This window comes from Gigantopelta aegis, chromosome 8 (genome assembly GCF_016097555.1).
Source record: "Gigantopelta aegis isolate Gae_Host chromosome 8, Gae_host_genome, whole genome shotgun sequence".
NCBI lineage: Eukaryota > Metazoa > Mollusca > Gastropoda > Neomphalida > Peltospiridae > Gigantopelta > Gigantopelta aegis.
The window spans coordinates 23,875,092-23,896,987 of NC_054706.1; the positions used below are offsets into that span (position 1 = coordinate 23,875,092).

The window sequence follows — 21,896 nt, forward strand, 5'->3', positions numbered from 1 at the left end:
TGGCATTTCTGAAAGTAGATTATAAGATTTTTTTTTTATAAAATTAGTGTAATTTTCCATTTTGTTCACTCTCCTCAAGTACCTGGGTGGTCAGAATGACTAAATTCACAATTTTCTTTTTACCAAAGAAGTTTCCCACAAAACTTGTGGTTCTAAGAAAAGAAAAAGAGAGAAAAAAGTCCAAATTGTGCACATTGCAACAACTGAACAATTCAGACATTGTGATTTAATAGTTAATGGTTTTGGTTGAATCCATATAAATAATGATTAGATAGACTCAAAAGCTTATTTCAACAGTAATTTTATTTGTTGAAAGTCCATTTCTAGGCCACAATTCCTTCTTTCTTCATAATTTCCTTCTTCAGTGGACCCTGCAAACAAAAGACAAACAACTGTAATAGACAAATAAGTACAAGATTAACGTGGGCATTCAACTTTTGCTGTTAAAATAAAACAATTATACGTTTTTTTAAGGATATACATATCAATTTAATTCAAAAGATAAATATCAATTTTGCACCACTTTTAAAAACATACTTCTGGAAAAATACATCTTAAAAACATTATACGTTAAAGTTTAGACAAAAAATTATTAAACAACTGCTTGATTGTTTCTATAAGCATCAGAAGGAAGGCAACATGGGTAGTTCAACAGGTGTTCAGATGACCCTGGCAGGGGTCAATCCATGTTTTTCATCATGTGCAAATACAATCAAGTAATAAAGGTTTTTAAAACTCGTATACAAGCTATATAATCATAACGAGACCAAAATCTTTGTTTCCCTTTCAACACAAATGGAACATTAATAGTCTATTTTTGCTAAATATCTAGGAAAATTAAAGCACTTCATGACATTAAATGCATCTTATTAGGATATTTAAAATAATTAAATTAAAATCTGCATGAAGGATGAATTGTTAAATAAACTGCAGAATTACCATGAAAGTTCTCTTTTCGTCGTGGGTCTGGAAGCGACCATGACCCCACTTGCTGGAAGTGTCGATAAACTTCAAGTTGATCTTCTCCATGTGTCGACGTCTGAAGGAGGCAAGCAGTGACTGAAAAAATACACATTTTATTCATTAAATACAAAACAATAAGCATAGCATTAGCAATTACATTTTTTTTTTTCATGTGTAAAAATAGTTAAAATTTCACAACTGACATTTAATGTGTCACTGTTTTGCTGCATTTTAGTGTAAAAATCAAATCAATTAAAAAAATTCCTGCAATATTATTTTTTTTGCCAATATTACTGTATTCAATGCTCTGATGAAAATGTTCTTAAGACCAAAACCCCCAGATAATTACTGCAGTTAATAGTAGATGCGTGATTTATGTCAGTTTATCTTCAAATATCAGGGACTGATAATTGGACCCATTTTGCATTTGCATAACCCATCTTCACAATATAAAATTAGGCTATGCGCTAAAATCGAAAATTGTAAAGTGAAGAAACCATAGTACTTGCAATTTTCAGAGGACTGAAACCAGAACAGGACAATAGATCATGCAGCACCAGAATCAAGATTTACACAAATATCCATGGTTTGTTTCATCTCTGAATATCCAAATATATCGTTCCTCTTAAATGTTTTCTTGGCAGACCCCCCACCCCCGAATAAAAAAATTTCAAGAACTAGGTCAAGCATCTTTTCACTCATCACCAGAACCTACCTTCCTCAGTGTAAGAACCCGTTTCTTGGGTCCGGGCACAGCGCCTTTCAGCATGACGTAGTCGTTCCTCACATCCCCGTAGTGGGGGAATCCTCCGAGGGGGGTAATCGTCTTCTCGGTCGGGTCAAACTCGGTGGCGGCGTTGTTCTTGATGATCTTGCCGTCCTTGGTGTGCACGCCCTGGCCGATGCGGTAGATCTTCTTGTTGATCTCCGTGCGGTGATGGTAGCCCTTCTGACCGGCTCGAGCCACAGAGTACTGCACACGACTGGGATGCCAGGCTCCAATACAGGCCACCTTTCGCAGACCTTTGTGGGTCTTCCTTGGCAGTTTCTTTGCATGCCATCGGCTAGTGACACCTGCATAATAACAGTATTTTAACAAATGTTCCAAGTCCAAATTCGTCCCCAAAATACCACAAAATGTCAAACAAGAATTGTGGAATTAAATGTCTTGCCTACTACAAACTCATTCGATGTTGCTGACAACTGTACCCCTATATATTCATCTCAATTCATGTTTTTTTTTTTAAACAACGTAAAGTTAAAAAAGTTCATGCTGCTGCAGTTGCTGGAAATATCATACAGAGCTCTATGTTACCTAATTATTTTATAAAGGTAACCACTCTCACCAACGTTGTGTTTAAAAATACTAAAAGGAAGTTTGTAATATTTACAACACCACTACTAGAGCTCATGGATTATTCATGGGTCACTGATGTTAACCGTTTGGTAATTCTGACAGTCTTTAGACAGGAAACCCGCTACGTTTTTCCATTAGCAAGGGATAGTTTATATGCACATACCACAGCCTTTGACATACCAATCATGGTGCACTGGGTTCAATGATAATCAGCATTAAAAATAAATGCTGAAATCTCAAAAACTAAACCCTATACTCCCATCTAGCTACACTATAGCTATTTTAATGAATTTTACATAAAATACACTAAACTAAAAAATCATATTACTTATCACTTGTTTTTTATGTAACATACAAAAAAAAGAAGTCCTTTTTAAGGACTATTTCATGACAATACAATAGAAAAGATGAGGAAAGAAAGGATGTTTTTTTTTAATGATACCCCAGTACGTTATTATTTGGTTATCTAAAAATTTTTTACACTTTGATGAGGGTAAAACAACTGCTACCATGGCACCCACAAAATGTTTCTTCCAGGTATGTATAACCATCCGTAACTGTCCTCAATTCTAGAACAATTCTTAACCAGCAATTTTATGTAACAGGTCATTATATACATGACAATCTAAAAGAGTTAAACTTTGTTTTCTTTAACGACAACTTGAGCACATTAATTAATCATCGGCTAATGCACGTCAAACATTTGTTAATTCCGACTTGTAGTCATCAGAAGAAACCCGCTACATTTTTCCATTTGCAGCAAGGGATCTTTTACATGCACTTTTCCACAGACAGGAAAGCACATACCACGGCCTTTGACCAGTTGTGGTGCACTAGATGGAACGAAAAAAAAACAATCCATTGAATGGATCCACTGAGGTGGTTTGATCCTGTGACGCAAGCACCTCAGGAGCACTGAACCGACAGCTAAATTCCGCCCCCATGACAATCTTAGAGAATAGTCTTGCATACAGGTAACAACACCAGGAAGGCAACAAAATAATTCAGAATGCCGTAAGCAGTTGGCAATCCAGGCTGCAAAATGACCGGGTTCGCATCGCAAAAAGCGATGCAAAATCTTGCGTTCTCGATGCAATTTTGTAACAATGACTAGCAGTTTGCGATGCGTGTTTTTTGTATCCAAACTGATATTTGAATTGAAATCGCGGGAGAAGAACACACTTAGGGGTGTCGATTTTCCGTGATCGCAGCCAAGGTACATGTAACTGATTCGCGAATGATAAACATTTTTTTTTTTTTATCTCAGTGTACAACCTTCTCGCGTGTGTTAGTATTTCAAATAGAAAATACTGTCGGAATATGCGGAGGATGTTCGACGTTTTAACAAGAACAGTGACATAACGTACTAGTTGCTACGTCATCGTAACCTAATTTGCAAGCAGCTATAACCGTGTACACTGAACTTTTAGCCTACTGTGCACGCAAATATATTATCTTCATGAATTAAATATACCGCGAAAATTGCGAACAGCTCCACGAATTTAATTACACGTTAACTTATTTCAGATTTAGCTTTAATGCCTATAGATACAAAACACATAGCGCATCGCATGCACTTTATTTTTATCGTCAAATTACCTGCCACGTGGTTTTATACCACACACGACACTCTGTGCTATGCATGATCTGCGTTCAGCGATAGCCAGTAGTCAAAATGTCTGATAATTATTTTGACCAGTTGTCGAAGTGGTCGTTCAGTTTAACTTGTTGCGTAAAAAACAGTCTGGCAAACATTAGCGACAAACGGCTGGCTGAACTCACACATCTGGTATCTCGAGACTACGAGATTTCAGTTTAGTTGTTTTTACACTGATTATTCTTATATTCGATACATACTTGTGGCTTTCGTTATTTGTAAACCTAAATGCAACCTATGAATACAACTAATAAATAGCATTTGGTCTAGTTTGTGATTTTTCTGCATCATGTATTATCAGACATACATGCGGACAAGACTTAACGGCACGCGGACAAGACTTAACGGCACACGGACCGCATGGTGAGAATGTCTCGAGTATAATTATATCGTACGTGAAACTGTCATTGAAAGGAGTTCAATTGATATTGATCGTTTTTTATGTTATTATTGGCAAAAACTATCGTGAAAATGTAAAATGAAAGCGTGATCGCAAATTATTTTAGCCGCGAAAATGTTTGCGTATACATACAGTATTATCGACTAATTAACAGCTTGGCGTTTTTAATTTCGAACTGCCTCGGCAAATAATGTTCCGATAAAATACGTATATGTATCGTTTAAGAATCGTCAATTTTCATAACAAAAATGAACACTGAATACGTTGGAATGATCAGCCAAATGAGGAATTTTTCTCGGGCTTTAATTGAGAAGATGCCCCAGAATATTGAAGACTTGCTCGCTATAGCAAATATCAATTTAACAGTTCTCTATCAATAAACACCATTCATTAGCTGGCCAAGTCCAACAACCCAATTTCGAGATATCAACTATCATTATTATTTCAATACAAAGCTAGAATTAAGTATTTGAAATCTGCATAAGCCAATCATCTTCTTGCGAGCAAATGAAGCAGGTCTACCATGACTCAACTCAAAGCAGTGAATGAAATAGTCTAAATTATTTTCAGGAGCCCCAACATTTTAGCATTCTGAATGTACTGTCTAGTATCGTGCTCAATAAATGTTTATCTTGAAAGTTCAAGGGCCATAATTTTGTCAAAAATGGGTGAATAGCCATTAAAGTCGAACTTGATATAACTGTACACGATAAAGCTATACACAAAATATCTCAAGACATTGCAAAAATAAACAAAAGTCCAGAAAACTATTGAGAGACATGACAAAACCTAGTCCTCTCCGGATGGACTGCCAGAGTACTAACGAGAAATGAAAGGTAAAACCCTGACCTTTGACACCACGTCCCTTAGTGACTCCGATGACATCGAGCAGCTCATCCTGTTCGAAGATCTGCTTGACGGCGAAGTTCTTCTCCAGGTGGTTCTTGGCCCAGTCGACCTTCTGCGAGATCGATCCGCCGTTCAGCTGAATCTCCATGATGTGGGCCTTCTTCTGCCGCTTGTGCAGCAGTTTAGTCTAAAATAAAAAAAAACCTCAATGCACAACTAAAAAGAGATACGGTAGTTCTTTTTAAGGAACTTGTACAATAAGAATCAGTCATGGTGAATTTGGTTTTCACAAAACAGGTCTTAATACAATTTTCTGCCATACACATTAATTCTAAACTACAAATAATCACACATTTTTAAAAATAACTATAGAAAACTAGAAACTAATAAAAAGTAGATCACACCAATTTGTTTTACAAGTAGAAATAGATAATTCAGAATCAGAATTTTTTATAGCATAGTTACCAGATACACAATGAAAATGGACAAAAAAGCTGGAATTTCCTTAAATTATGTTGGCTGATTGGACCATTTCTCGTTCGAATAAGTGCACTATGACTCGTATTATCAAAAGCTGTCATGTGCGCTATCCTTTCTGTGGTATGTTGTATATAACATTCCTGGCTACTAACAGAAACATGCAACAGGTTTTCTCTATAAGACTGTCGAAATTACCCAATGTTTGACATACAAAAGCCGACGATTAATAAATAAATGTGCTCTAGTGGTGTTGTAAAACAAAACAGACGCAAATGATTATATCTGAAGGTCTAATGGATTTTTAGATGTTCTATCCCAGCTGGCAATTATTAATTGTCAAAAAGTTCCCAAGGACCCGACACGGAATGAAAATGGACAAAATGTTTTTTTAATTATCAACCTGGGTGTGTGCAATGATGCGGATCACTTTGCAGTATTTCTTCATCTTGTTCAAATCTCTGTTGATCTGCTTCTTGCCAGAGTCATCCTGCCACTTCTTGATGTACTTGGTGAATGCCTTCTTCTTGGAGCGCGACCTTCATACGACAAATCATTCAAGTCTCATCACAAGTCGCCCTGTGAGCGGAGACGCACGAACACGGGACAGCTCATCAACCACTGGCCGAGAGGAGCTATGGTGCAAGCTTTTCAGATCATCTACAAACACTGAAAGACTTCTAAAGCCAGTTAGCAAATCTAAACAGCTAATTAACATACAATTTTTCCTAAGATGTTCTATATCCATAGAGTATATATACTTAAGTTAATGCCGAAAACCATATAAATTGCTTAACTAAATTATGTCACTAATAATCTGTTTCATGTCAATGTCCGTAAAATCTACAAATATTTGGACTCAATAGAATGTAATCCTTCATTAAAACTGGACAATATTTCGAAATCTGAGGTAACCGAAGTCGGTTCACATGGTTTTTACCTAGGTAACCAATTGTTCGGTTACGTGAATTATATTTGCGTAACCTGTGGATTACCTGATCGGTTACCTCAAAGTTACGTTGAAATTATATTTAAATACATAATTTTTAGCTCAAAGTTAAAACAAAATACAAAAGAAAACGTTTTATAGAACAGTTTCTTTAATGCTTGCAAATCGAAAGAAGTGACTTGTAGATGTTTCTTTTGTTTTCGTACGATCGTAGCGTTGTAGATTTATTATTATTATTATTATTCACCATTTGCCATCGGGATTGCAAAAAGTAATTTTTAGTTGCCCTAATCTAAAAACCACTGTCCTTGGACATCGGGCCACCATATTCTATAACCTCTGTGCAGCTTGCGGAAGTTAACGTTATTGTAAAATGACTAAATATCAGCCCAGTACTGAAACAAAATAGATACATTTGGAGGAAAAATGCCCATTCCCTGGTGTATGATTAGACTAATAATTGTCTTTTATAAATAACAAATAAAGGCTACCATTTGTCACTGGTATGTACAATTTAGTATACAGCAGACTGAAAAAAATAATAAAAACCACCCACAAAAACCCCAAGCAACAAATGTCCAGTTCCTCTGAACTATAAAACAGGCTACTCATTGGTACATTAGATTAATAAACATAAATCTTATAATAACATAAAAAGAAAGACCACAATTTGACACCGATATTTTGCGGTGGTGATGCTACTTTCACTTTATTGCTGGTACTTCTATACTACAGTGACATTCCAAATGTTTGTTATTTAAAGCTCATTATGCGATGTTAGTATTTTTCAGCTTTTGTGACATTTTTGCATTTTTGTTTACGTTAAAACCGTTTTCAACCTTTCTAAAATTATAGGCAATCCAATATTATGTCTACATATAATCCTTTAGAGATAGAATAGCAGCAGATAATTTAGGCGCCTTAGCGATCCGTGCACATTTCTTTAAAACTTTTGGCTCGACTCTATACCAAGTCTTCGGTCACAAGTTACAACTGTTGCAATATACCGTTGGCTACTGGTTTGCTGCACATCAAGTATCTTAAAAATCAGTCTAAAACATTTGTCGGAATACTAGTAGTATGTCTGCATGAATAAACTTACTGTAATCGTGAAAGTCTGCAAGTTTTAATTTCTTAACGTCTACAGGTCACGACGTAACCGATTTACGGTTCGCGTAAATTTAATTTTGCGTAACACACACGCGAACAGAATGGCGGTTCGCGTGAAATATTGTGCCCTGTTAAAATGTAGTTAGAAAAATCAGTTCCTAAAGCAAGTCATTACAAGTTAGGTATAACCACAGAACAGCAACTGACGAGGAACCACAGAACCGCATTAATCAATTACCAGTTCTTGTAGAAACGACGTTTGCATTCTTCACTCAGATGCTCGGCCCAGACGGTCTTGAATGTACGCATGCCACGTGGAGTTTCGATGTAGCCAACGACACCAACAATGACCATGGGAGGTGCCTCCAGAATAGTTACGGCCTCAACGACCTCTTTCTTGTTCACCTCTGAAAAGATGCAAAATTGTAAATTGTTGATTTGCAAAATATATAAACAAAATTACAAGTTAAAAACGTATTAATAAATCGGTGTTAACCGAGTGACCAATCTCCAATATGAATGACAAAATGCAAGCCAGTCAGTCTATTAGTTGAGGTGTGGCTTGCACTTGCTGTATACATCTTCAAGGATGCAAAGTGGTGTTGCTACACGAGACAATAAAATTCCAAGACATTTACAAACGATTTGGGGATTTTATATCAGGACAAAAAACAAAACAAACATCCAGTGATTGAGAATATACGGCAGGGCTTGAACTTAAAAACTGCAATTGGTGTGTAGGTCAGAGGTTCGACAGATGGCAGGTCTTTTGCTATGGATAAAAACTGTCATCGGTTAAGGAACAGTTGTTAATTTTTATATTTGTTGCCAAAGTTACTGGTTTAAAAATCAGGGTGGGAATTGGTGAACTATATATATATATATATATATATATATATATATATATATATATATATATATATATATATATATATATATATATATATATAGAGGGATCCCGGAAATTCTTGAAATCCTAGGTTAAAATCTGTGCCATCGGACACATTTTGGAGGAAAGGATGATTAAAATGCAAGGAAACACAATGTTCCACGAGAGGAAAACAGCTGATCCAAGGAGAATTCACACCCTTGAAAAATGCTGTAGGCTGGATAAAAATTACTGCATTTTGCCATTTTAAAAATAACCGTAGATAAATTCTTAAGTTCGAGCCATGTAAAGACAAGTGTCTGCACATGTCCATTACATCCAGTGTTCTAGCTAGCAATAAATAGATGGGTGCTGCACTGCCCCTGCTCTAATTCATTGCCAAACAAAAATACAAAATCTTGCTTTCTTCTCAAAGTGTGTACAGTGTTATTACTAGTGAATTCTCAACTCGGAAATGTTTGACATATTTGGTTACAGGTGTAAAAACTTGCCTTCAAAAGTAAGATTTTCGGTACAATATCCACTCAGTCCTCCCCACCTTATTATTTTTAGCTTGGGTTAGGGGAGTGGGGACCGGGCAGATATTTTTCCCTCAACTTCTAATCGTACTGTAATGTGTTGGGGGCAAATTGACGTGGGGGCAAACCGTTTGGCATTCGATTTCACGACGGGAACAATCTTTCTAATATGCAGCTACATTCATTAATTATTGGGCAAATAAATCACTGCATTTGACTATTTGTTATTTATAAATTCTATACCAGAGTTGATACCGTATGTTAGAACTTACTGGATCCTGGTCTGTCGACCTCACGGACAACGTGGGTCATGCCAGCCTTGTAGGCAATGAAAGCAGTCAGATGAACTGGCTTAGTCCTATCATCCTTTGGGAATGCCTTGACTTTGCCCCGATGCCTCTTGGACCTTTTCTTTGGGAGGAAACCTTTGGAGCCATGACGTGGAGCAGAAAACTTGCGGTGAGACTAGAATAAAGAACAACATTCACAGTAAATAATAAACAAATCATATTTATAACAAACATTTTACTTTATTAAAATAATGGATGCAACAAAGACATTTATTTTTATTAGGATGAAGTCCGATTTCAATTCACCAAAATTAACACGTCTCACCATGTTGATGACCGCAGACGGAAAGGCAGATTGAGAACGAGGCTAGTGCAATGTGCGTTTTTACGACTATTGCTGTTCTTTACAAACGTTAAATTTTTATTAATAATTTAATTGAAATTTTACTATTATATATGGAAATGAATATATTACAAATAATTAAGATAATTTAATTTGTCATTATATGTCGCTATACTTTAAGAACCGAGATATACTGAGCAACCCCAGAAACGCATCATTCTAATTAAGCTTCATTTATATTAGATCGAGTCATCTCCAGTCCTACCCTTATTAATATTGATATTCCCTTTACATATCAATATCAATAAGGGGAGGGCTGGAGGTGACTCGAGCTACATTTACATAAAATGAACGTGTATTTTTTGTAATTAATACAAAGCGAATATTTGATCTCCAAAATAAATACTCAGTTTTATAATTGTAGGGAAAGGTGGTTATCGCCATTTCCTATGCTACAGACTCGATCAATTATAATTATGTATTATTATTATTTAAAAACAAACAAACAAATGTAACTCGATTGTCCTCTAGCTCTATTTATATTTGTGATCCCTCCCCCCAACCCCCCAAAACCCCTCCCAAAAAACCCAAAACAAAAACAAACAACAAAAAACCCAAAACAAAACAAAACAAAAAACCCAAACCCTCAAACAAACAACAACCACAAAAAAAAAAAAAAAACAACAACAAAAAACAAACAACACCCCTCGCCCCAACAACAACACAAACAATTCAATCATTTTAAAAAATCCTGAGGTGTAATTTGATATCGAAGAACCTGATTAGATACCTTACATATAACATTTTTGAAAGGTGCCTTCTTAAATTCCTTAGATCCCGAGTCTCCTTCACACACAGCCTTCCTGGAGTGCAGTTCAGTGATGAAATATTTGCTTCCGATACGACCGGTTCAAGAATCAATCCATTTTGGAGATTTCATAATTGTACACAGAGCTGCCTTTTGTCCCAAACATTGATCAAAATTATTAAAGTCCGTGGTATATATCTGTGGACAAACACTTACACAAGTTCCCTTAATTGCAGTTATTGATGAATATCAAAAATTAAAAAGTTTGTTTTGTTTAAGGGTGCCATTCAAATTACAATTTACGTAACGCTATTTTGGTCAAAATTAGACACCCTCCCTCCTCCCTGTAACGCTTAGACCATACCCCCATCCCCACCCCTCCAACAAAAAAAAGAACTGTTTTGTGAGTTGGGAAGGCACAGATACGCATTTTAACTCGATTTAATTTAGTTGTTGTGTTTATACGTGTAGCTATAAAGAAAGAAAGAAATGTTTTATTTAACGACGCACTCAACACATTATTTTACGGTTATATGGCGTCAGACATATTTTTAAGGACCACACAGATTTAAAGAGGAAACCCGCTGTCGCCACTACATGGGCTACTCTTTCCGATTAGCAGCAAGGGATCTTTATTTGCGTTTTCCACAGGCAGGATAGCACAAACCATGGCCTTTGTTGAACCAGTTATGGATCACTGGTCGGTGCAACCTACCCATTGAGCCTTGCGGAGCACTCAGGGTTTGGAGTCCAGGCGCGGATTTAATGGGGGGGGGGCCCAAGGGGCCCGGCCCCCCCCCTATTTTTGGGGTCAAGTTATTATTTTATAGCTATTTTGTTACTCAGATGCAGGGAAATCGCATTTCAGGCCACTTAAATTTCAAAATTTCGCGGGGGAGCATGGCCTCGCCCCCCCCTATTTAAAAACCCTGGATCCGCGCCTGGAGTCGGTATCTAGATTTTTAAAAATCCCATGCCTCGACTGGGATCCGAACCAAGTACCTACCAGCCTGTAGACCGATGGCCTAACCGCGACCCAACCGAGGCCGGTTAGTTATTTTATAATGCAAATATGTTAAACATATATACATGTATTATTTTTCTTTCTGTTACCGAATTTACGATGTCCGTTTTAATGCATAATGCAACGCATACATGTAAGACAAATGTTGGTGGGCCCATTGGGCTATTTCTCGCTATAGCCAGTGCACTACGCCGTAGTATGTGGTATTCTGTCTGTGGGATGATGCATATTAAAGAGCCCTTGCTTCTAATGGAAAACAGGTAGCGGGTTTCCTCTCTAAGACTATATGACAAAATTACCAAATGACGAAATGTTTGACATCCAATAGCCGATGATTAATAAATGAATGTGCTCTAGTGGTATCGTTAAACGAAACAAACTCTAACTTTGTAAGACAAAGAAACAGGCTTCGTAAATTCGGCCCCCATAGCTAGGAGGCACAATCTGTCTGGCAAACTCACTGAAATGGAGGTGCTGCGGCAAAATTATGAAGAAATATTTAAAACAGAAAAGAAGCGATTCAACTTTTGGTAAAATACGACCTTGACATTTTGTATGGACCACAGGATTGATTCACCTTCATAGTTTTGCAAATAATTTTAAGTAGCATGGCATCAGATAGTGGCGATGATAACGAAGGACATAGATATGAAAAATTAGCGCTTGCACTTTTTAAGGTGCTTGATGGTCCAGTAACTGCATTACGAGGTAGAGGTTAAATCATTTATTGTTGTTAACTGGCCCAGTAATCTTAGTAAAGCAAAACGGCTGTTTTCAGGATGATGCTATAGCAGCTTACCATCGACGTCCCAAACTGCGGTCACCTAACGACAAAAACATGAATACGATATTTACGGAAATACTATTTTACATTTTTCAGCAACGATATGTGAAACAAAATAAATTGCAATCAGTTAATGTGAAAAATCAACAATGTCCATGATTCCATGTGGACATAAATTGTAAAACAAATCCATTCTAGTAAACAAAAGTGAAGCACCATCTAGTATTACTGGCAGTAAACAGGAACGAATGCACAGATTCTAACTGCGTTCAGGCGCATGCATTTGCAAAAAGTATTTTACCGCACATGTGCGATTCATCATTTTCCATTTTTAAGGCCACTACATGAAAAATATTATAAGTTTCTTAAATATGCACAGTTGGAAAGACTTCCGAACGTTCCAGCATGTATGCTAATACATACACTATCACTAACCCTAATCCTAAACCTAAGCCTGAATGAAATAAATGCTGGAACGTTTGGAAGTCTTGCCCAGCGTTTTACCAAAACGCATCACTAACACTTGATGTCAATACTGATAGGCATTACGTTCATACCAGTGAATAGTTTGTAAAATATATATTTTTTAATGAATTAATTGTTAATTAACACAATTTATACATTCAAAATTATTTACAATTGTTATGAATGGATTAAGAATACTATTCACTACAGTAGAGGCACAAAAATGTAGCATACCTTTTGCAGATCGAATATAATTGAACACAGTTCTAACAACAGGGGGCTTAAGAACAATTAAGAACAATTAAATGATTTGGCCTTGTTGATCTAGCATGTGTGAGGTCCTGTGACACGCACTGAATGTTAATTCATCTTCCTCCATTTTAAATCAATTTCTATGAGTCATGTGTACCCAATATCAGTAATTTTAAGGAATAAACAAAAATGACAGTATAATTAATGATTTTAGGTGTTTGTAAAGTTTTGTAATTTAGATACCTATATGTCTGAACTTTTTTGGTAATAAAAATGTTCCTGAACTGTGAAGAAAAACCTCACAAATGAACAACTAGCAGACGACAAATCGGATGTTGATTGTGTGAACCATTCATGAGAAAACAAACTAAACGGAGTTGCAAGCATAACAGGATTGGTATTTGGCAGGAGAAAAAACCATTTTATTTTATTTTTGAAAGTGTAGGCAGGTCCGTAACCGCCTCCTCCCCAGCGTTCACTTTGTATGCTTGAGAAAATGTTGATAATTATGGACGACCCCTTACTTGAATTAATTTCAAACTGTATAGCCAGTGTTTAATTATATTTTTCATTCTGTTATTATTATTATTAATTTTTGTTTATTTCCTCGTTCACTCGTTCATTCATTCATTCATATTATTCATTCATTCAATGTAATTTTCAGAAAAGTTTGTGGAGCCTATTCAGAGCCGAAACAAGTACCCTTACTACCATCGCCGTTTCCGACGAGTGCCAACCATTGATGAATGTGAATTTAATGATGCTGTCTGCATCTACGAAGCGGAGTCACAGTACAGGAGAGACAAGTAGGTCGCCATGAACATTTATCATACTGATGCAAGGTTTTATCACCTGTGTTTCTAGACACCGTTCTCAAATGGCTATTTCATTTTTTATTCCCAATTTTCGACTATACCCATTATTTGTATACATGTGTATGAATGGTGTCACCATGACATAATTAAGCAGTATTTAAGCAAACCAACTACTGAGGGTAACTACCGCCCATCAGACTTAGTTGTATAGACTGGCTATATTGGAGTCTAATGTAAACATATTTCTTTGCTGTTATTTAGTAAGGGGATGGGGGACATAGCGCAGTGGTACAGCGCTTGCCTGAGGCGCAATCGATCTAGGGTCGATTCCCGTCGGTGGGCCCATTGGGGTAATAAAGGCTGTGGTATTTATTATCCTGTCTGTTGGATGGTGCATATAAAAGATCCCTTGCTGCTAATCGAAAAGAGTAGCCCATGAAGTGGCAACAGCGGGTTTCCTCTCTCAATATCTGTGTGTGGTCCTTAACCATATGTCTGGTGCCATATAACCGTAAATAAAAGGTGTTGAGCGTTGTTAAATAACACATTTCCTTCCTTTTTTTATTTAGTAGGAGTATTAAAATAAGTCGAGAACGGTTGGGTCAGGTTACCAAGAGGTTATGACTTGTCAAGAAAGTTAAGAACAAGACTTTGTTCTCCATTCAGTGTTAATAAACAAAAACTATACCACAAATTTGTATCATTTTCAAGAGTGTTATTCAGATATAAAAAGACACATATATGTATATGAACATGAGCTACGATTTGTCGAACTAAGTCAAAATGACTCAAATAGCTCCATTTCTTTTTGATGAACCGTTCCAAATTATGCTCCAAATTACCTCATGAAAACTGCACAATCTTTGATATTTTGGACTTATCCTACGGGACATTCAAAATTCAAGTACCCCAGCCAGCTACTGACTCTGGTCGGGCTGCTGGTGCTCTCTTGCACTTGTCAGCACTGGCGGTTCCTCCTCCCACCCATCCCAAACCCTTTCCTGTCCTGAACGGAGGAGCTGGCATGGGTCAACACCTGCGCCCATGACAGGCGTGCGCTACAACAGCTTGCTCTGAATGTGCAAGTTAAGCCCTTAGATCTCACCTGTATAAAAATATGGATCAGAATCATTACAATAACAGTGTTGTGAATGAATAAAACATGTTATGTCTGTGAAGTCATTTTATAGAAATAACAATAGGAATTGTAAAGTTGATGAATGTGTCGTAACCAACAGGTTACCAAGCTCATAATTTATGATAACCTAGGGGCGGGATTTAGCTCAGTCGCTTGACTGCTCACCTGAGGTGCTTGCATCGCAGGAGAGAACTACCTTGGTGGATCCATTCAAGTGATTTTTTTTTCTTCTCATTCCAACCAGTGCACCACAACTGGTCAACGACCGTGGTATTTGCTGTACTGTCTTTAGGGAGGTGCACATAAAAGATACCTTGCTACTAATGGAAAAATGTAGGTGTCCTCTGATGACTATGAGTCAAAATGACCAAATGTTTGACATCCAATAGCCGATGATTAACAAATCAATGTACTCTAGTGGTGTCATTAAACAAATCAAACTTTTTTTTATAATAACCTGTACATGGGAAGGAAGGAAATATTTTATTTAATGATGCACTCAACACATTTTATTTACGGTTATATGGCATCAGACATGTGGTTAAGGACTACACAGATACTGAGAGAGAAAACCTGATGTCACCACTTTATGGGCTACTCTTTTCGATTAGTAGCAAGGGATCTTTTATATGCACCATCTAACGGTAGCTAGATGACACTAGGTACAGTTGCTAGAATGTCATCACATTTGCTATTAATAGACCTGATTCAGTCTGAAAGAAGCTATCAGTGTTTCTGCCAGAAAGAAAACTTTGGGTATGGCACTATGGAATTGAATGCAACCACAGTCAACAGGGGATATGGGGGACCTCCCCCAGAAAGAAAATGAGTTAAGTTTAGGGTTAGGGTTAAGAAAATCATACAGTAATGATGAGAGTAATTAATTTTGTCAAAAAGTCAACTTAAAAAAATTAAATTTTGGGTATGGCGCCATACGTGTTTTACCCTCTGGCAGAAACCCTGGCTATATAACTGTCAAACTTCACAGAGAATCCATAATCGGCCAACTTATTCTGATTGGCTTGGAATAGTGGTGAGAGAGATTTTCATAACACTGTCTATAATTTTTTAAACATTTTGTTTTCATCAGTGTCATTAAATTTCATCGGTATATAATATAATATTCTAAGGAGCTACCCATAAAAGTTCTGTGACATGCTTCAAACACTGAATATCGTGACGTACTACGTAGGTAGCACTTTATAATGAAAGTAGACAGTAGTCATGAACGTAATAGCTGGATACATAGAACGATGGAGAAAATGCTGGTTAGAACATTACCATCAACTATCAAGCACATAATATTATGAGGAACATCTAGGTTGGGGATTTCCCATTGCACGCAGTTTTTCAAAACATTGATGATACAATGTATTAGCCAACACGTTTGTTTGGATTTTTTTGACAAGCGATTACAGCTTTTGCACGAACGATCTTTCGTTTATGTTGATATTGGTGTAGCATAACCAATAAATTTTATACACTGTCAAAGTCCATATATCCATATAGTTTATTCATTTGCTGAGATGTCATAAAGCCATATTCCTTTCCCTTCCTTCCTTTAATATACCAAGTATACTTTAATTCATTTAAGAATTTTACTTTTTGCAATTTCAGAATGGTAGACGAGCAAATTGTGAAAATTCTACGAAACCGGAAAAATGAATGCAAGTTTTGGGAAGGTCCAGATGCTAAAGTGAAGTGCAGGAAGGTTTCAGAAGACTATGACAAAGCAGCTACCAACTGGTTTATAAAATGTAAGAAACTCACTTTTTCCTGCACCCGGGGATAGCTCAGTGGTAAAGTACTCGCCTGATGCGCAGTCAGTCTGGGATCGATCCTCGTTGGTGGCCCCATCAGACTATTTCTTGTTCCAGCTAGTGCATCACGACTGGTCGATCAAAGGCAGTGGTATGTGCTATCCTGTCTGTGGGATGGTGCATATAAAAGATCCCTTGCTACTAATAGACCTTTCTAAGACTACATGTCAAAATTATCAAATGTTTGTAGGGTTTTATTACCTATGATTCTAGACTCCGATAATCGGCATCATTCCCCACCATTCACAAAAGACTATGTTGTTTTTTATTCCCAATTTTGGACTATAAATTCTGGACTATAAATTCCAGTCCGAATGTAAATAATTCCTTTCAGTGTTCTTGCTGCTCCATTTAAGCGGGGCGGCCCGCTCCGCTATTCCATTTTGCCGCCCTCCTTTCACATTCCCCGCCCTCCTTTATTTTTGAGCGCCCTCCTTTATTTTTGATCGCCCCTCTTTATTTTCCAGCACCTATCTCCGCTATTTCCAAATGCACTTTTTTTCCACACAAAAAACAACGATCAGTCTGCACACTGAACATCAAAGGAAACAAGCCGCGTTGTGTACGAAAAAGCAATTGACGAAACATTTACGACAGTTAACGTAACGTAATTTAACAGTATTTTTAACAGCCTCTATTTTGTCCAATATCTGTATCCATTTGTATGTTTGATAGACACAATAAAAGTTATATTTTATGTAAGCAATGAAAACATTTTATTTTTTACGGATTCGGCAATCTCCGATTGAAAAAACCCCCTCTTATTTGGCGCCAAATTTGTCACGTGATCAGAACGGTCATTCTGTCTTTTATTTCCACTAACTATCGTTTGATATTTTGTCCTCTGTTGCAGATATAATTGGTTGAAACTAATGATTTTTACTTTCTGTTATTCTGTTTATTAAGCAGATCTTTATAAAATATTGTAAACTTTTGATTTTGAGGGGATATGAACGCTTATAAAAACAACGGAAGTGGTAGTGTTTATCATTAAAATCATTTATCTTGAGTGCCAAATAATATATACACCGCCTTTACAAAAACGAAACTACTTTTTATCAGCTGGCGATATTTTATCACAGCGATCGATGAAGATGGAAATAACAAAAATGTATCTGACATTAGGAGATCACTTTACAAACATCTTTATTGTTTTTCGTATATCTTGAAATCTTTATTAAAAATAATAATATTAAAACTTTGATCGGTCCAGCAAAACCGGAACTGCCCGTGAATGTCAGACCGATATCATCTTCGGTTCAGTTAAAAGACGAGTTTTTTTATAAACCCCTTTACACTTTTTTGTAGGCAAAATAAGGAGTATGTCTTTTCTCAAAGTCTACCAACACAACAATATGATAACCAAACCACTCCCCCCCCCCCCCCCCCTTTTTTTGCTCTACGTTTATTGTTGTTTTTTTGAAGGGTGTGGTGCCGACCGGCCGCCCTCCTTTAATTTTCACCCAGCGAGAACACTGCCTTTTTTACGACTATATAAAGATATGTTTTAAAACAATACAGAACACTTGACAAACACCCCTTCTCTCACCTATAACATTTTATAATGCAAAATCGATATATTAATTTGAATAAATTGCAAGTATATGTATAGTATTACTCATTTAAATTTTAACTTGAAGTTTTTAAAATGAAAATGAAAAGTCTTATTTTTTTGTAAAATGACACTAAAATTTTCCAAAGTTGAAACCATGGGTGTCAAGTCAAATTTTAGAAATAAAAGCTTGGTTTGACATCCAGTAGCTGATGATTTAATAAATTAATGTGCTCTAGTGGTGTCGTTAAAAACACCAAACTTTTAACTTTTCTTCCAGCACCCAGTTGAGGTCTGTAACCAAGGGTGATCTGTAACCGAGGGTGTGAAGTTGATAGTGTTCACTTTGTGGGAAGATTTCATAATTCTTACACACCTGTGTAGGCTGTGAGATGACCCAGAATTTGTTTTCATTATATTAAAACATTTTTAATTTTAAAAATAAATAAATAAATAATAAAAAGACATTTGTTTCTTTTATTATTATTGTTTTGGGTGGTGGGGAAGCTCCAGGGTACATTTTGTTTAACAAATCATTTTTAGAAAAATGTTCAATCAACATGAAAATTCTATTTCAGTGCTGCCACTTTATACTATTTTCGTGGAAATACCACTTTTTATACCTTTTAAATACTTTTTTCCACATGAAAATAGTTTTTATACCTTATTTTTTGACCCCCCCCCCCCCCCCCCCCCCCCCCCCCTCAAATTTGACCATTGTAAGATTTGTGCTTTGCTAGTCTTTTTTTAGGCGTGGTTTGTTCTTTGATGAGTGGAGTGTTATTAGAGCTCTCTGATCCTGCTGCTCTCAGTGACCAAGTGACGGTACTGAAATATGCAGAACAGAGTGTTCAACAATCACAAATCCGTACAACATGATACACACCTTTCCTTGAGGTTGGTCATTAGCAGCAAACATTAGTAGGACAAAGGTAGCGAATGTCATATGGTTACCTATCAGGGTATGTTGATGAAAAATTATACTTTTTTAATACTTTTTTTTTAGACCATTTTGATACTTTTTATTCCGCAAGATTCTTTGTTTTCAAAATGCAGAGTGGCAGCACTGTTATTTATAAAAAAAAAAAAAAAAATGTTTTATTTAACGACAAACTCAACACATTTTATTTACAGTTATATGGTGTCAGACATATGGTTAAGGACCACACAGATATTGAGGTGGGCCCATTGGGCTATTTGTCACTCCAGCTGGTGCACCACGACTGGTACATCAAAGGCCGTGGTATGTGCTATCCTGTCTATGGGATGGTGCATATAAAAGATCCCATGCTGCTAATCGAAAAGAGTAGCCCATGAAGTGGCGACAGCGGGTTTCCTCCCTCAACATCTGTGTGGTCCTTAACCATATGACCAACGCCATATAAACATAAATAAAATGTGTTGAGTGCGTCGTTAAATAAAACATATCTTTATTAATGAATAAAATATTTCGGTGCCCGCTACAAAGTATGACCCAAATGAACAATGCAGTCAATGAAACATGTTTGTTTTCTTTTGTAGATGGTGACATCGGAGCCAATGCTAACGTCATTAGCGCTTACATGAAACAGAAACATCGTCTTATCTGGGAGAGACGAAACCCAGAGTCCATAATGAGGTCATGAGATGGGGATGTGCTTAGTGCTTGTTTCGTTTGTGTTTGTGGAATTATTACTAGACTTTAGTGTTGACTTTAATCAAGAACTGACACACAAAGTTATATCTCTCATTATGACTGTGCTCGTGAAATAAATTGTTTACTTTTGTCGACTGGGATAATCTCTTGACTTTGTTATTTTGTTTGTTATATTTAGTCGGAAAATATATGATTCGAGTCAAATTTTATGCATTTTGATAACGGTACACTGTATAAAATTCATGTCTTTGTTGGACAGGATTTAGCTCGGTTCGTTGAGTGCTCGATTGAGATGCTTGTGTTGCAGGATTGAACCACCTCAGTGGATCCATTCAAATGATAGTTTTTTTTCTCGTTCCAACCAATGCACCACAACTGGTCAAAGGCCGTGGTATGTGCTTTTTCTGTCTGGAAAAGTGCATATAAAAGATCCTTTGTTACATTAGGAAAAATGTAGCAGGTTTCCAGTGATGACTGAATTACCAAATGTTTGACATCCAATAGCTGATGATTAATTAATCAATGTGCTCTAGTGGTGTCGTTAAACAAAACAAACTTTTTTCATGTCTTTTTTATATTGGCATTGTGTACTGCAGGGGCGTAGCTAGGATTTTTTGTTGGTGGGGTGGGGGGGGGGGGGGGGGGGGGGGGAACTGCGTAGTTAATAGTCTAAAACTCTAAATGGTTAAGAAGGGAATTTGTTTCCGCCAGCTATGGCCCTGTTCTGAACAGCTAAAGAAACAAGTATTTTAAAATATTACACATGTATATATTTTTTTAATGCTAAAATTAATTTGGTAAATACAGTAGTCTGTAAAATTAAATCTCACTGATATTTTTAATAGTCATAAAAAAAAGTTAACGGTATTCACACTGAATAATTTAAAATATTACAAGTGGTTTGCAGCTTTGTTACTGGTCATAACTTTTAAAAGTTTTGGTTGGACTCCATTGCCAACCATCATTGACATATCCCATGTTCATGCCTGTCAAATGAAAAGGTCTCAACCACATGTTGAGCACACCAAAAGTCAATCCTAATAAAATTAGCTCCACTAACCCGTGATGGTATAGCCATAAAATCTCTTTATACTAGTATACAATCCTGAGTTTATTACTGCACTTTTCCCCGTTTTTTTCAATGTTGAAATAGACCAACAAGTTCGCCTATTGCATAAATAGTTTTGCCCGATATTTTTAGAATTTGTATGCTCCCGAATAACGCTATAAAAGGCGAAGTGTAATTGGTCGATATTTAAATTGTTATTTATAGATGAAGTGTCACCTGGACATGGGAGTCCACGCAATGCTGTTAGATCTTCTGGTAGACCAGTAGAGCTAATTTTAATCAAATGGACGAAAAGTCTGCTGTCATTTCCCTTGTAAACCTGCTGATTTGAATTGGTCAGCTTGAATGCTAGGGTAAGTGTAAGAACACTCTTGAATGATCAAACAAACTGCCTGTGGCTGGCTGAAAATCTGCACATCAGGGCTGTACCCTCCGGGGGTGGGGGGGTGGGGGCAATTGCCCCCTTAAGAATCTCACCTTTTTTTTTTACTCCAGAAAATAGCATACACATCTCGAGGTTTAATTTGTATAGTGTTTAATTTGTTTATAAAAAGTAGTGCGCCTCCCCCCCCCCCCTCCCCCCCCCCCCGGATTTTGATAGGGTACGGCCCTGCACATTATATTGATTTGTCGCCAGAATCACTTTTACATAATCTAAACCCAGCTATCTGGGCTGTCTGTCCAGGACAGTGGGTTAGTTGTTAGTTTGAGAGAAGAGGGTGTAGTGGCCT

General features: G+C 36.8%; 2 protein-coding genes across 3 annotated transcripts; one reads left to right on the forward strand and one right to left on the reverse strand.

The window, feature by feature from the left end:
- Positions 1-285: 285 nt before the first annotated feature.
- LOC121378566 (60S ribosomal protein L3-like) lies at positions 286-9,889 on the reverse strand. The gene is made up of 8 exons (XM_041506802.1): positions 9,785-9,889; positions 9,442-9,634; positions 8,001-8,169; positions 6,107-6,242; positions 5,227-5,413; positions 1,679-2,037; positions 940-1,059; positions 286-371 (listed from the first exon to the last, which is right to left on the reverse strand). The coding sequence occupies exons 1-8, from the start codon at positions 9,785-9,787 to the stop codon at positions 324-326; spliced, it is 1,215 nt and encodes a 404-aa protein (XP_041362736.1). The 5' UTR covers positions 9,788-9,889; the 3' UTR covers positions 286-323.
- Positions 9,890-12,106: 2,217 nt separating this feature from the next.
- LOC121379006 (NADH dehydrogenase [ubiquinone] 1 beta subcomplex subunit 10-like) lies at positions 12,107-20,236 on the forward strand. Of its 2 annotated transcripts, none has more exons than XM_041507437.1 (4): positions 12,107-12,164; positions 13,800-13,941; positions 16,706-16,845; positions 19,982-20,236. In XM_041507437.1, the coding sequence occupies exons 1-4, from the start codon at positions 12,122-12,124 to the stop codon at positions 20,083-20,085; spliced, it is 429 nt and encodes a 142-aa protein (XP_041363371.1). In that variant the 5' UTR covers positions 12,107-12,121; the 3' UTR covers positions 20,086-20,236. The 2 variants fall into 2 exon arrangements, with proteins under 2 accessions (XP_041363371.1, XP_041363370.1); XM_041507436.1 differs by lacking the exon at positions 12,107-12,164 and adding an exon at positions 12,172-12,342.
- Positions 20,237-21,896: the final 1,660 nt, after the last annotated feature.